Here is a 16,481-nt window from a genome sequence, read left to right on the forward strand (position 1 = left end):
CATCATATACTTCGGCATTGGGGTTCTCAAACCTGATGCAAGTCATCCTCTTTAGTTTCTATTGACCCTTTAAAAAATATCGATTGGATTACCTTGTTCATTCAAGAAGTCATATTCCAGAGAATCGCATTGAACATTCCTATATTGCCTTGTTATCCATGATTGGTAGAAGTGAACAGTACCTGATCGAAAAGCTTTAAGCAGTTGTGTGGCCTAACTAAAATAAGTGTCTTTTATCTTTTGCAGGTTTGTTGCTATAAAAAACATAGGAGAGTTCCTATCGTTACATTGAAGCAACAAAACTTACAAAGAGGGGTAACTGTAGACATCCTATTTTTGTCCAAACCAAATATAACAAATGAGTTACCATATTATTATTATTATTATTATTATTATTATTATTATTATTATTAGCATTAGTATCTTATTTTGGTTATTATTATTATTATTATTATTATTATCTTTATTTTTTTTAGTAATGTTATCATTATTATTATTATTATTATTATTTGGTATTAGGTTTAGGGTTTTGGGGAGATGCCTTTAAAAAGGCATGTTCGCATAACCAAATGGGGGAGGAGCAAAGCAAAAATAAGAAAAGAAAAAAATGGCTCCTTCTTCCCGAACCCTGCTCCACCGACCCACAGCCACCCGAACCACCCTTCGTCTCCGGCAGCCAATCACTGTCGCAACACACTGCTGTTCCGCCGCCGGTCCCACAGCAACCTCCATTTCGACCACCCTCTGCTCCACCAACCTGCTTCTCCAGCACAGGCCACCCGTTCCTCTGCAGCTCCAGCCGAACACTCCACCAGCCCCCTGTCCCAGCCAGACTCTCAACGACTCCACAGCACCAGCCGAAGCCTTCTGTGAGCTACCGGACCTCTGCAATCGGCCACCAATCAGCCAGGCCACCCTGTTCCTCTCCTCTTCCGCCAGACGCTGCTGCTAGCTCTTCTCTGCAGCCCTTCTCCCCTGTTCCAGCCACAGCAGCAACCACCGTCACCGTCCGTCAACTCCAGCCCCCTGCTTCCTCCCACGGCCAAGCCACCTGCACGGCGACCACGACCCAGTTCTGGCGGTATCCCCAGGTTATCCTCTGCATGCCGGCCACAGCACACACACGTGCACGAGTCCCCGTTTATTTTGGTTTCACTTGGAAGTTTTTTTTTTTTGCTATCACCCTCTTGTTTTGTTTTGTTTTTTTTTATTATTATTATTAACGTAAATATTAATTGGTTTGCACTCTGTTTTGTAGGATTCTTTTTAGGGGCTTATTTTAATGTTCAAAGGTTGAATCTTGTGCTCATGATTTTATTGTATATATTAAATAAGTTAATTTTATGATATTTGTTCATATTTATTTATTCATTCATTTATTCTTAAATATTAGACATGGTTGTAGAATCTTTATGGTTGAAATTCATTTTAACAGTTAAAGTTTAAAATCTTGTCACATTAATCATATGAATATGGGAGTTTTAAAGTTATAATATAAGTTTTGATATTTAAATGTTGTATTTATTTGAGTATATAATATTCAAGTTGCATACCTAATATTAGGGTTGTGGTTCTATTTATTAAAATATTAATATTCATGTTATAAGGTGTATGTTGTTCATAATGTTTGATACATATTTCTGGGGTGTTTGTTTCTTTGCATCCATTATATGTTTAATATTTTTATTATCATAGTACTTATTTACTAAAGAGCGTTATCGTTTGTTATTTATATGTTTAGGCATGTTACACGTAATGTTCACAATAGGGTTATATCCAATATTGGAGTTTAGGTTTTTTTTTTTTTTGACATAATTAATGTTCACATGTAGGGTTATTATTGTTCATATTTAGTGTTTATATTAAGAATATGGTTTTTTTTTTTAAAAGAAGGACGGCACCTCCATTTATTTATTGATAAGCCCTCACTTCTGGCAGAGGAATACCGTGGTTACAAGACAATCAATGGGAGATAACAAAAGACAACATGTTAAGAACCTCCTAAAGAACAAACTCAACATTCAGCCAAAAACCAGGTTACAAGTCCAAACGAAACAAAACAAAACAGGACCCATAAAACAAACCTCACGCAACAAAACAAAACAAAAGATAAACAACATAAAGCGTAAGCTAAAATCAAAAGGAAATCAACTAAACGTACCTCATATAAGTCGTACTCATTTTCTTCAATTTATACAAACCATTGCTAACTCTAGGGAATTGACTACTATTTATAAACAAACTATTCCTCCCCATAGCACCTTGTCGAGTCAAGGCATCTGCCGCTTTGTTCCCTTCTCTATACCAATGATTTATCGAAAAATCTACTCCCTCCAATAAACCAATAAGTTGCTCCCAAAAATCCCACAAATAGCACAAAGAGCACTTCCTGGCTCTTATCCAAATAACTACAATATTCGAATCACTTTCAATATCGATACAGGTATGACCCAAATGTTTGCAAATCTTTATTCCCTCCAACACAGTTCTCAATTCAGCTTTATTATTTGAACAATAACCAAAATATTTTGAAAAACCAATCACAAAAGAACCTGTATGATCTCTAAGGATGCCACCACCACCACCCGCCGGCCCTGGGTTCCCTAAGCTACTCCCATCCACGTTTAGTTTCAACCTCCCTTGCCTCGGTTTTAGCCATCGTACATTTTGCATAGTTTTAATTCTTTTATTCACAATTTGCACTTCCAGATTCTGTAATACCCGAAAATCAGCATCCTTTAAGTGAACCATTTCTGTCATGTTCCTACTCAAAACCCCCACCCAATACTTAATGGAAAGCCACACATCAGTACTACTCTCTAATTTTCCTCCCATTCTAGCCACACATCTCCTTCTCCACAGCCTCCAAACTACTAAACAAGGAATCAAACCCATCAATGAACCCAGTTGAGAGAACCTAGAAGCCCTATTAAACCACATTTGAACTCTTTCTTTTTAACTTTGTTGCCTAAGGAAAGGAACACCGACCTCCATCGAAACCATCCCCCAAACCTCAGAAGCAAGGTCTCCCTTATTTAACACATGCTCCAAATCTTCTGATTGCCTTATCTCACAACAATTACACGCCGAAACAAGTGAAACCCCCACCATTCTCACATTTTCATCAACACTTAGGTACTCAAAAGCAGCCTTCCACATACAAACAAAAATTTTCTTCGGTAACCATTTGTTCCAAACCCACTTAACCCAATCAAATTTTGGAACTTTAACTTTGATAACAACCCATGCGGACTTTGTATTAAAGCAACCATCCTTTTCCGGGAGCCATAATAGAATGTTCGAAGAATTTCTAAGATTTCCCACCTTTTCCATTACTTCATCCGCTTTACTAAACCCCATAATCCTCTGCAAATTCTCCACATCCCACGCATTATTGATAACCAAATATTTTAATTTGACATGAGATTGTACACCATTTGGACAATCTGCAAACAAAGGTCCTGAATTTAGAAACTTATCATATCACAATTTTACATCTCCTTCTCTAACCTTCCACTTAGATTTACTTAACAGTTCAAGCATACCCTGTAGAACTTTCCTCCAAAAGGAAGAATCTGATCCATGTGATGAGCAAAGAGCAATATGTCCTCCTTTCACATATTTAGCTTTAAAAAATCTAGCCCATAAAGAATTTTGTGTTAATAAATGTCAACCATCATGAACAAAAATCGTTGCACTTCCGAAATGTCCATTACTCCTATGCCCCCCCTCCTCCACAGGAACACACAATTTCTTCCAAACCCTCCATTTCATTTTTTTCTTTTCCATCCTTAAATCCCTGGAAAAAAGAAGCAAACATACCTTGTATCTTTTTAATCACTAGTTTTGGTACATTTAGAACAGCTAAGAGAAGCAATGACATACTTGAAAGCACATGTCTCAACAAAACAAGACGACCTCCTTGAGACAACAATCTACTTTTCCAGCCCTCAACTCTCTTACTGATTTTTTGGATTAAAGGGTCAAAATGACAACCTTTCAATTTACCATCCACTATCGGCACACCCAAATACGTAAAAGAAAATTTACCCTCAATAAAACCAGTCTCTTAAAGAATTTCTCCTTTCCTCTGAACACCCAACTTGTTTGAGAAAAAAATAGCTGATTACCTTTATTCACCGTTTGGCCAGTCCAGTTTTCATATTCCTTAATCACCTCCATTAACTGACTAACAGATTTTTTTCCAGCATTAGCAAAAATAACAACATCATTCGTGTACATTAAATGTTATATAATAGGTGCACCACACGGGTGTGCAAATGGTAAAATCTGTTTCTCAGACAACTTTTTTTTTAATTAATTTAGAAAGAATTTCTTCCATGATGATGAAAATATATGGCGACAACGGATCCCCTTACCTCAAGCCCCTTTTTGACTTGAGGAAACCTCTATAAGTGTCATGTATCATAACAAAAAATCATGAAGTTGAAATACAATTCTAAATCAACTTACAAAACCAATGTGGAAAACCAAGAGCCTGAAAAATCTTAATTCTCTCATATTAAGAATATGGTTATATTTTTAATACTATTTCGTTTTTAGTATTTCATTCTAGGTTACATATTACTATTATAATTATCTTTATTATTTAGTGTATATTTGTTAGTATCCTGATATTTATGGTATTACATTCTGTTTATAGTATCTTTAGTGTCTTAATAATATATATATATATGGTATTTTATTACCTATTTCGACATTTGTAATATTTTAATAGATATGTGTTATTATTATTATTATTATTATTATTATTATTATTATTATTATTATTATAGGCATTGTGTTAGTTTAATATCTTAAATTATTATCCTATTAATATATATTTAAACCTCCCTTACTAGTACTTTCTTGTAAAAAATTTCTATACAATTTCAAAATTTGGGAGTGTATTTTCTTAAATATTTTCTTGATTTTTATCCCTATGATTTTAATGCGAGGGTATAAGCTTTCGGGCTTCACGTACCTTTAGTTCTGAGAGAATATATATATTATGTATATTTTGGTATTATTTATTAATTTATTTATTTATTTTGCATATGTATTTCAAAAATTCACTAATAAGGAGTAATTTAAAAGACTTTTTAAATTAACTTAGGGATAATTCCAAATTAATTAGGTACCGTTTGTAAGAACGGACGCATAGAGGGTGCTTGTATCTTCCCCTCGTGTAACCAAACTCCCGACCCCAGTTTTGGTAATGCAGACCAATTCTACCCTTAATTGGGTAGTAATCATGTGTTCTAACCACACTAAAAGGTTAGTGGCGACTCCGATATTCCTGTTTTCCCTTGAAAATAAAAAAAAAAAATTATTTCGCCACCCCAGGGGACACGCGCTTCGGGATGTCATGACACCCTATTTACAGGGTAAGTAGTTTTTTGGGTGAGATGTATTTTTGTATAGATCCTAAGGAATCTGGACTTTTAAACTAGAGTGATGTACATAAGTGGTGAAAATTCTGGTATTGTGTTTCTGGTTGCACACTTTATGTTTTCCGCTGCCTAGGTATTATGTTTTTGGGTATCAGAGAACATGATATATTTACCAGTTAGTATTATGTTTATTATTGTTATGATTATAAAAAAAAATGACATGAAAAATCGGATTGTTACAACACATGCCCATAAAAATACTTTTCATATTATATACCTTTCGTTCAAATCATGCTATGAGTAAAATAAGTATCTCAAATCATACTCTGTATAAACTAGTATCTCAATTCATACTCTGTAAATAATATAAGTCTCAATTCATACCCTGTATGAAATAAGAATCTCCGCATAAGTAAATGCGCATATATGTATAGAAGAACTGCCTTGGATGGATAATACTGTAACGTCATGAATTAACCACATAATTCGGGTTGTGCGGCCCAAAGGTTGGACCTAGCCATGGTTGGCCTAACAAGACTTGATCAACTATGTCTGTATCTGTAATTGTATCTGTAACTATGAGTACGATTCGCCTACCTAACTTGTCTGTACTCTAGGGGTAACTCTACACTTCAAAGGCAGAATCGACTTGGCCACTAACACCCTATCAAAGAAGTGTGGCTGCACTAGCAACTATGGGGCTACGATACCATGCCTAACTATGGTCCATCAGCGTTCTTAAACCATATAATGTGATTTCCAAAATAATATATAACCAGGTATCATACACACATTTTTGTTAAAAACTGTTATACTATATATATTTGTATAAAATCACTGTAATTCTGTACAAATACTATACTATAGTTTCACTTAGGGAACACTGTAATTCTATAAAATATGTACTGTAGTCCCACTCGGGGAACGTTGTAATACTGTAAAATATTTGTATAAAATCCGTCATACTGTAGCTTTAAGTAAAGCAGTATCTTACTATAATACTGTATGGAATCATATCTTTATATATATATATATATATATATATATATATATATATATTCTTTTCCATAAAATTGATAAAAATAATTATACTTTACTTTTAAACTCGTGCCACATAGATTGAGTAATACTTTAAATATAATATTCTGCAGAAACTATTGTAACTATTTCTAGGGTTTTTCTCAACCCAATATTCCAACTTTCTCAAAATATATATATCATTTCAAGTTTCCATTTCATATGTTTGTATACCTAGGCAAACTCATACATTATTTCTGAAATCACATGTTATAATTTATTCAGTTGACTTTATAAAAGCACCAGACATAATCTATTTTCCTTACGTGCTACTAAGAAAAAGCCCGCAAGGATTCTAAAATAGCATCTGCGACAATTGAAGTTCAAAACCCTGTAAACATATATCCTAACTTAATCAGCTCAATCCCAGAATTATAACTATTTAAACATCCTTAGGCTCACACACTCTAATTAACCAATTAAATTCTACATAGTTAACACATTCATAATTCTTACTTCAACTTTGGAGTGGTATTTAGAAAACCCAAAACACAAAACTGCCTTGATTAAACACAGAGAAACTATGCCAGAATCCCGAAATGACGTTTTCCAACTGATTTGGGCTTGATTCGGGAGAGAAATCGAAGAGAGAAGGAGGGAGGGTCGCAGCCCTAAAGAGAGAAAATGAGGTTCTAATTTTTCTTCCAAAAAAAATAACTTAGATGCCTTATATAGCCCTCTGACCCGCAGCAAAACCATCGACGGTTTGATCTTTAACCAAACCTATTTTCACCATTTTACCCTTACCTAACTGTGGCAACTCAAAATCGTTAACGGTTTTCTGGCCTCCCATCAAACCGTCGACGATTTGGTCTACACTAAATCATCTTCCATATTTTCTTTATTTTTTTTATTATTTAAATTTTCTAGGTCTCTACACTTTTGGCTTTTAAAATTCTATGAGAATTAATGGGGAAGTGGAAGGGTTTTTTCTTATTAATGCATACTTTTATAAGAAGTGGGATAATGGTTATATATATAGGGTTAGAAATTGTCCTTTTGCCACCAATCTTTGTCTCATCAGTTTACCCATATGATCTAGTGAACAATAGACATAGAAAGAGGGTTAAGCGAGAGAAACGATTCCTAATCTTCTTCAAAGACTGGTTTACGTTATGACCGATTTTGGTATGATTTTCTTGAAACTTTTATTTTCTGTATGAAGCTAATACATGTGATGATCATGATAGTTAATGGTCCTAATTCAGCAAATGAAAATACAGAAAATTTATTATAAAAAAAACTAAAAAATAAAATAATTTTTTTATGTCATAACAGTCTTGTAGTGGTTATATAGAGGCCTTTATGTAACGTTCCGTTTCGCAATAGCCAACAACCATGACTTTTTTTTTTTTCCCACGATTTCATGGTGCCGTAAACCCAAAAAACCCTAATGTAACAGTCATAACCCTATAAAACGATGTTCCACATGCCAACTTATTAGTGGTCTTCCTAAAACTGTTTTTTGGATAACCACCTACATCATAATTAAGAGGTGATGCTACCACCAAAAAGGAGTTGTACTCTAAGCATAACCACAAAATGAAGAATTAAGGCTAGGAGAAGTCAAATAATTATGCTTGATGTGAAGTAAGGTAATGTTTGAAAATATGAATTTTTTACTTTAGATTTAAATTTAGACTTGTGTATAGTTATACGAAAATTAATATAAATATGTATTCAGGTTTGATCAAATTCACAAAAATTAAATTCGAAACTGCAAATTCTAAACTTTCAAATGAAGGGTTAATTTGTAAAATGTCAAAGTCCTTAAACTTTTTGGGCAAAATGGTTATGAAGAAATATATATGAACAAACTCCTTTGCCTTTTTTTTTTTTTTCTAACAAACATATTTGCTTTCATGTAAAAGCAATAGACAAAAAAAAAAAGAAAAAGAAAGTGGAGAGGAAGGAAGCCAGAGAGCAAGACAAAAGCTTCATGCAGCCAAATGCATTAGGTCCCATTACGACGTGCTCTGCGGAAAATGTGGTTTCCCTTTGCTGATGGTCACTCTGATATATCTAATGTTTCCTCTTGGCTGATAAATCAGAGACACACACTTCAATCTGATTTTGAAATCTCAATCAAATACAAAACAATGAAAAGTTGAAATACAAAAAACAATGGTATTTTTATTCAATAGAACCGTGACGTTATGTACTTTAGAGATGATACAAGTATGTGTATTTATACATAATTACATGACATAAGAAACAATAAATGAAAAATTATAAATCTCATGATTTGGGATAAAATTTGAACTGTTGTCATATATCCTCTTTTTTGAATTAATAGGCTTTGATTTGTTGACATATATGATTCACCGACAATTGACTTTGAATCATTGACGTTCGTTAGTTTTTATTGTGATAACTTGTCTCGGATCTTCGTCATTTAAATCTAAAGCGGACAAATGTGACCGTCGACGGTTTGGTGTAACTGTCGATGGTTTTGCTTCAGAATTGTTTTCTGAGTGTGTCAAGTTGTGATACATTGTTAATATCCTCCTGCAAACTTTGTTGGGATTGGAGGCAAAGTTTGTTACAAAAATAATAATAATGAAGAACAAGCTTTGAGGGTGTGGATATGTTCGGCTGTTGTTGTGTGATCTTCTTTCCGAAAGGTAGTTGATCGGTTGACGACTTTTCCATCTATAATTGAGAATTGATGTTGACGAATTTGATCCATCCTCGAAGAAAACGGTCAGACTTCCCCCATGCTAAGATGTAGCATTGATATGTATGGATAATAGAATGGTAAAATAAATAAATAAATAAATAAATAAATATATATATATACATATATATATATATATATATATGGATAATATAGGAGCTGAGATGTTTTTTTGACATAGTGTTCACAATGGCTCTGATACCATAACGAAAAATTAAAATATGAAAAACAATGGTATTTTTATTCAATAGTTGAACCGTGAACACTACCTACTATAGAGAGGACACAAACATAAGTATTTGTACATAATTACATGAGATAGGAGACAATAAATAAAAAATTATAAATCCTATAATTTGAGATAAAATTTGAATTTTTGTCATATATCATCTTTTTTGAATTAATAAGCTCTGATTTGTTGATATATATGATTTTCGGACAATTGACTTTGGATTATTGACGCTTCTTAGTTTTTATTGTGATAATTTGCTTCAGATATTTGTCATTTAAATTTGCCGCCGACAAATATGACTGTCCATGGTTTGATGTAACTGTTGACGATTTTGCTTTGAAATTGCTTTCTAAGTATACCGAGCTGTGATGTATTGTTAATAAATAAATAAATAAATAAAAGGGGAAAAAATAGATCAACTTGTTTGTGCAGTTAACTAATACTATTTTCTCTTTCAGTTCAATATGCATCCTCCGCAACTTTTGGTGGCGATGGACAATTTTTCAAAAGTTGCGGACAATTTTTTTATTATTTTTTTGAAAGTTTAGCTAAAAAAAAGTGTGAAAAATAGAGTCTCAATTGACGTGCCTATCAATTTAAAGTCTTCTTTTAAATATGAATTGTAGAAAAAGAAAAGGATTTGTAACAATATGGGAAGAAAAAAATAAAAAAAGACAAGTCTGAAAATTGCTTCAGCTTCACTTTATGAATAGTAGAGATAAGTGGCTGTGAACAAAAGAAAAAAAGTGTTCAAAAAGTAGAGAGCGAAAAGAAAGTTTCTTTTTGAATTTTTTCAAAAGCTTAGGTACAAGTAGTTGGGACCTAAAAGCTTGAAAGGGAAAGGTGCTTGTCACCTTTCTGATATGAATTCAAGCTGATCTGCAGGCATATGGGTCTCCTCCACATATTTAATGTGCCCTTTCTACTGTATTGTTTTTAACCTACATCATCTTAAATTGATTCATCGGTAAGCGTGTTACCAAGGCATCGAGATTATGTTATAATCATTCTCTTCGACAAAGGAACCATGGAAATAAGACTGCACATCTCGCCTTTTTCAGATTTCAAAAGCGTGGAAGATTTGTGTATTGGGTGTCCCTTTGACATGATAAAAATTAGGTGTGCAGCAAGCACTGATTTGAGTTTCATTGCAAAAGGCAAAATGGAAAGCTGCCAAACCCACGTAATTGCAGCCTTGGAGATTTCTAAAAGATCCATTAGCCCATCTGCCTAATCTTGTTGATATCCATGTCTAATATCTTTCTAAGTAATATCCAAACATTGTGGCAACCAGTAAAGCCGTGCGAGACAAGGTGCCCAATTCCAAACTATGCTGGCAATGCTTTCTGATAATTTTGTCTTCGATCAGATTAGAAACCCAAACAGCAGGTTATGGAGGATATTGAAAATTATTTCTTTCCGAAATGTTTGGGTGGGGGCGGGGGGGTGTTAATTGGTCATATAGTCCCTCAAGTATCACCAAAGTTGCAGGTTGGTCCTTGAATTTTAATTTGTTGCACTAGCAGCCCCAAAACACTTTTGCAAAAGTGATTGTGAATCCCCCACCCTGGTGGTGAATCCCAGAAGCATGAGCATGTGCCTTGCATGCGCAACTCCGGCAGATGTGCTACGAATGTTTTTTGCTGATTAGGTTGGCAAAAATTGAAAGGCTACGCTGGAGTAACTCATATGGTCTGGGACTGTCGGTCTTTAGCAAATTAAAGGTTTGGGAGAAGTGGTGCTTTGCTGAGAATTTAAGGATGTTGAACACAATTTACTGGAGAAAAAACAAGAATTTGAGAAAGATTGAAGTAAAATACAAATAATTTCATACTTGGATTGGCTAGTATATTCTACAACATTTGGATTTCATGTCCAAGAATCTCTCTTTGGAATGGTGTCTCCCTATATCCTATATGGTTATGTACATAAACACTTGGCAAAGTACTAAAAGCAAAAAAGACCTATTCTCACTCTTACAGGAAAGTATAATAACAGCAATCTGAGCAAATTGGTGGAAGTGCTGATCCCCTCCGAAGATCATCCTAGTGTCAATTGGATTGCTTTGCCGATTGGTACTTGCATTGAGATATGCAAACCATAATCACCTGGACCGGGGCGGGGAGGGGGGGGGGGGGGGGGGGGGGGGAGGGGGGTGTGGTGTTGGCACAACTTTCGTCAGCAGCGAGAGTTTGGGAAACTCCATTCCATTCCATTCCATTTCCCGGCGCTCAAGTTTAGATTACATTCTTAGCTCTTATTATGCACTCTCATGGAAGTTTCATGGAAGTTCAGTGATCGACACAAGGCTGCAGGATTAGCTTGCAGCACTGGAGATGTCTCAGCTATGTGATTTTTCCCATCATCCTTGAGCTGAAAGGCCTTGAGTAGACCTCCCCCATTGAGACAACTGCTTTTCTCGTTCTTTATCCCTAATGTGGTCCATATAGAGCTCTTGGCAGCTTCATCGGGATCATCAATTCTCAGTGTCTTTGGAATCAACACACCTCTTTCTGAATTGTTCTCTTTCTCTGAGTTCGCTGGATTAATGATGGTTCCATCCCTCAAATGTTTTCCCAAAATTGGGGATGAGGTAGACCTGGAGCTTGTGGCACAAGAATTGGGAGAGGAAGGTGTAGGGGAAAACCATTGCATATTCCAAGAGCCAGGTACATTGCAGCCCCAATAAGCTGGTGCGGGATAGAAGGATACCGGAAATCCAGAAGGACAGAAAGTGCGGGGAGGCATAGCTGCAGAGTTCCACTGAGCTGAGTTCCACAGATGAGGCAACGGAGGCCCAAGGAAGCATGGTAATTGAGGAGAGAGCCCATGACAGTTCTCTGTCACTGGTTCTTTTGGACGAGCATCACCGCCCTTTTCTGCTGAATAGGAAGCTGTGGTACAAGACCCACTTGAGTAATCATCCCCATTTTCTCCCCTTCCAGAAGAAACAGGAGTTCTCTGTTCGGGTTGATGAAACCCATTTTGGACATGGTTTTGCGTTTTCTCAGCAAGGTTTAATGCAGAAGCAATGGATTCACAAACAGGAGCATTTGAGCCAAAGGTGAGGACAGTACCATTGCCTCCCAAATGGGAGCTGTGAATTCCATTTGCAGCATTGACTCGAGCTAATTGGTGAGCTTCGGAAACCATTATGTGATGATAATGTGAAGCAGAGGAATTCTTGCTCTTGCGACGACCAGCACCCACAGGCACATTTCGCATGGTTCCTCCAGCAGTCCAGTATCTCTGACACTTTTTACAGAAATGACGGGGCTGGTTGACATTGTAATTGTTGTAGTAACAGAACTTGGTGTCCATGCTATTACATCGGGGACATTGAAGTATCTTGTCAGGTTTCTTCAGAGTCTTCTCTTGTGACATACTTGTTTCGCTCTGCTCATCGTTCTTCATAGTTTTCGATGAAGAAGTTTCCTTGTCAACAGGAGATGTTTTTGGGTTTTCACTGATGACAGATGATGTTGTAGGATCCTGGAAGTCCTCTGAGATATGATGATCACATGAACCATCTTCCTTTTTTTCCTCTTTGTGTTCTCCTTCTGAAGTCTTCTGAAACATTAAATAGGGGTTCAATAAGAAGTGGGAATGGCTATAACACAGCAAGAGATAAACATTAGAAAATACACAATGCTTGCCTAACTATACAATAACCATAATGATCAACCCTATTGTAAAGGAAATGGAGGAAAGATGCAGAAGTAGTTTGAGGATTCAGGTTTATTATTAAGTTTCATAATTCTTTGTTTATGAACATAGTTAAAAATCTTCAGTTTTGGCTTTTGTGGCTACACATGCCCAGAAGTTTACTTACATGGACAAAATCTTTATTCATTAAATGGAAACATCTCAAATAATTACTAACTTTTTCTAATCAACAGAATGTTAATTCGTTTACCATGCCAAGTTCAAAGTAGTGAGTGAAAAAAACCCATCTCTCTAGACCCTACTCCCATAAACGCACAGATGGAAGCAGAGAATTAGTCCAAGAAAACTTCAGTCACAATGAAAATGATCTAAAATTTTCAGAAAAGTCACTGGAAAAAAGCCACAAAATGCATCTTGGTACAGTAAGAAAATCACAAAGTCTGCATCGATCTCTAAATCTAAGAACAATAGAGCATATTATATTTGACACCTATCAATTTTATCGTGTTTCATTTAGGTCGTGTTTGGAAGTATGGATTTCAGGATTTGGTTTTGGATTTGTGCGACTTGGATGAAACCCAGTTCAATTTTGTGTTGCATTTTATCCAAATACAAACCATCTAAATCCAAGTTCTCAACTCCAAGCTTCCAAACAAGGGTTAGCACCGATTGGATTCTAATCTTAAAAAGAAAAGAACAAAAAAAGTATAATGAGATGAATTCTATTAAAAAAAAAAAGAAAAAAAAAAAAAAGAAGGAAAAAAACTGTTGAGTTTTCAGTGATGAAGCGTTGATGGTTCTGTGATAAAGCACGTAATCAGAGAGCAACTTGCATAGAGATTGAGATGGGGGAAAAAAAAAATCTCAGCATAAATTTAAGGGTCCCCTCAAATTTTCAAAAACGCAAAACCTGGAATTCGCATCAGAAATTGCCAACTTCAGCTACCCTCCATCAAAGAGAATCGATAGAAGTTTAAAAAATAACTGATTGACATAATTCTACTAACCAGGAAGAGAACACGCACTCTAGTTCGTCATTTACCAAAAACAAAATCTGCTATTTCCAAAAAAATTCTTTGTTTTTTTTTTTAATCCCAAATCCAAATACCGGAGCAAGATCAAACCCAACTCCTAGAAATTAAAACCTCTGCAATCGCGAGGGTGTCCTGCAAATATAGCACCCAAAGAAAAAAGGAAATTGAACTTAAAATCTTAGAATCTAGGAAAAGCACGACCAACCCATTAACAATTCGGGCATCCTGAGAATTGGGTTGTTCTCAAAATCGAACATGAATTGAACGGCAGAAAATCAATAAGAACGCACACAGACACGCTACCTTCTGTTCTCCCTGCGCCACTCCTGCCCCTGCTCCGTTCTGCAGAGAACCGATTGAAGACACAGAACTGCGATCCGAAACCTTATCGCGAGGAGAATCAGACGAAGGAGGCGAGGAGTCATCGGTCGACGGCAGCTGTATCGTCTTCCCAAAGAGCTTAATCGCCGGGTCTTTCGGCTCCAACAGTCCCATTTCTTCCTCTGACCCTCTCTCTCTCTGTCTCTAGAAACAAGAATCAGTGTGATTGTGGGAATTACTCTTTCTTCTCAAGGTGGGCGATTGCATTTTTGAAAAAAATGGATAATTTTGGAGAGGATTTAATAGGGAGGAGGTGGGAATCATACAGGCCAGGTCATCAGTTGAGGAAGGTTTCTCAGCCACAAGTTTGCTCTGTGGTCTTTGGGATCTTTCTTTCTTTCTCGCGCATTTGATTCCACAACTTCTATGAGAGAAGAAAGTCCGATTGTGTCCACTTTTTCGTCCCACGTCAGCATCCTCCCGATTACTCGCCCTCTCAGTTCGCATCGGCTGATACTCCACGGTCAGCTGTTTGGACTCTCATCATCTCTTATTTGTAATAATCTTGGCTGGCTTAGTGAAGTACTGCCTGCTCTTAACCCTCAACTTTAATGGAAGGCTCCTAATCTCATGAATTTGTTTTACAAAGACCGCTCACATGGTTAGAGTTTAAATTATTTTTGTAAGTTTAAGATTTTCTTAGCACACATTTACTTTGGAATTGTAATACTATTCACTTTGAATCCGTTTCTTTCTTTTACTATTTTATTTAATCAGAATTACTTTACATTCTTTATGAATAAACATAATTGGAGTTCAATGATTGTACCTATTTTTTTCTCTAAATGGAGACCTAATTACCTATACTTCATATAATATCGCAATGTTTATTATTTTGTTCAATTCCAAAGCTGTTTTATTAGCTTTGTTAGAGTTTTTTACATGCATGGTACTCCTAAAACTTATTTAGATTCGATGTATTTTTGCATCAATTAATAGATCTCTCTCTCTCTCTCTCTCCCCCCTCCCCCAGGTGTGTGTGTGTGTGTGTAGAAAAATAGAGAAAAGAAGCAGAGGAGATTGAGCCGGACATTAATAATGTACATTGGTAGCACAATAACACATGAAGTAACCTTCTCTCTCTCTCTCTCTCTCTCTCTCTCTCTCTCTCTCTCTCTCTCTCAGGTTTATTATCATGTCATACTTCTATTTGTCTCTCTCTTTCTCTTTGAGCTTAGGTTTTTCCTCTCAAAAATTTTGTCTAAAGCAAATGGTAGAAATAGAAATATAAGTAGAAGTGCAGGAGGAATCTGACCATGATCTATTTACATAGTCGCATTTATCCTTTGTTGTTGTTCTTTCTTTTCGTTTTCATGCTAAACTTGACGTGAATGGTGTAATCCGAAGAAGGAAGGTGAATTGGATATTTAAAAAAAAATTCTTCCTAGGTCAGGTGTATTCAATTTCAAAGATTAGCCACTATTACACAACCTAGGGTCTTTTTATGCAAAATCAAATCCCCAAATAATTAAAGCATGTATGTAAAACAATTAATCATAATAAATAATCAAACATGCATGTGCAGAAATTAAATAGCATAGAGAAAGAGATAGACACAATATTTGTTATCGAGATTCGGCCAATACTACATACGTCCCTGCCTTAAGCCACCACTCAAGGATTCCACTAAGTGCTCACTTAACTAGGAGGAGCAACGCCGTTTACAATACTCCTTACAAGGCAGAGTCTCCTTAGCTCAATTACGGGACCGAGTCACAACCAGTTCTCTTTATGAGGCGGAGTCACCTCACCTCAATTATAAGGCTGAGCCACAACCAGTTCTCCTTATGAGGCGGAGTCACCTCAGCTCACCTAACCGGGTTAGAGCCAAACCGGTATACCTTACAGGACAGTGTATACCTCTTCAGGCCACACCTGGTGTAACGCCCCGACCTGCCACGTGGGACCTGAGGTGCTACTTTAGTAACATCTGTGTACCTGATACCATATTCATCATTAAAAAAAAAACAGCGGAAATAAATGATACATTCCCCAAAACATATTACCAAAGTTCTAAACTA

At 36.0% G+C, this 16,481-nt stretch overlaps 2 protein-coding genes across 3 annotated transcripts; one reads left to right on the plus strand and one right to left on the minus strand.

The window, feature by feature from the left end:
* The first annotated feature begins 569 nt into the window (after positions 1 to 569).
* Positions 570 to 1,270, plus strand: LOC131143985 (formin-like protein 14). Its single transcript, XM_058092334.1, has 2 exons — positions 570 to 1,091; positions 1,259 to 1,270. The coding sequence occupies exons 1-2, from the start codon at positions 570 to 572 to the stop codon at positions 1,268 to 1,270; spliced, it is 534 nt and encodes a 177-aa protein (XP_057948317.1).
* A 9,915-nt stretch (positions 1,271 to 11,185) lies between these two features.
* LOC131145101 (cyclic dof factor 2-like) lies at positions 11,186 to 14,819 on the minus strand. Of its 2 annotated transcripts, none has more exons than XM_058094185.1 (2): positions 14,383 to 14,819; positions 11,186 to 12,946 (listed from the first exon to the last, which is right to left on the minus strand). In XM_058094185.1, exons 1-2 carry the CDS (start codon positions 14,572 to 14,574, stop codon positions 11,630 to 11,632), a joined length of 1,509 nt encoding a protein of 502 aa, XP_057950168.1. In that variant the 5' UTR covers positions 14,575 to 14,819; the 3' UTR covers positions 11,186 to 11,629. The 2 variants fall into 2 exon arrangements, with proteins under 2 accessions (XP_057950168.1, XP_057950167.1); XM_058094184.1 differs by having other exon boundaries at positions 11,186 to 12,949.
* Positions 14,820 to 16,481: the final 1,662 nt, after the last annotated feature.

Source organism: Malania oleifera, chromosome 12 (genome assembly GCF_029873635.1).
Source record: "Malania oleifera isolate guangnan ecotype guangnan chromosome 12, ASM2987363v1, whole genome shotgun sequence".
NCBI classification, from domain to species: Eukaryota; Viridiplantae; Streptophyta; class Magnoliopsida; order Santalales; family Ximeniaceae; genus Malania; species Malania oleifera.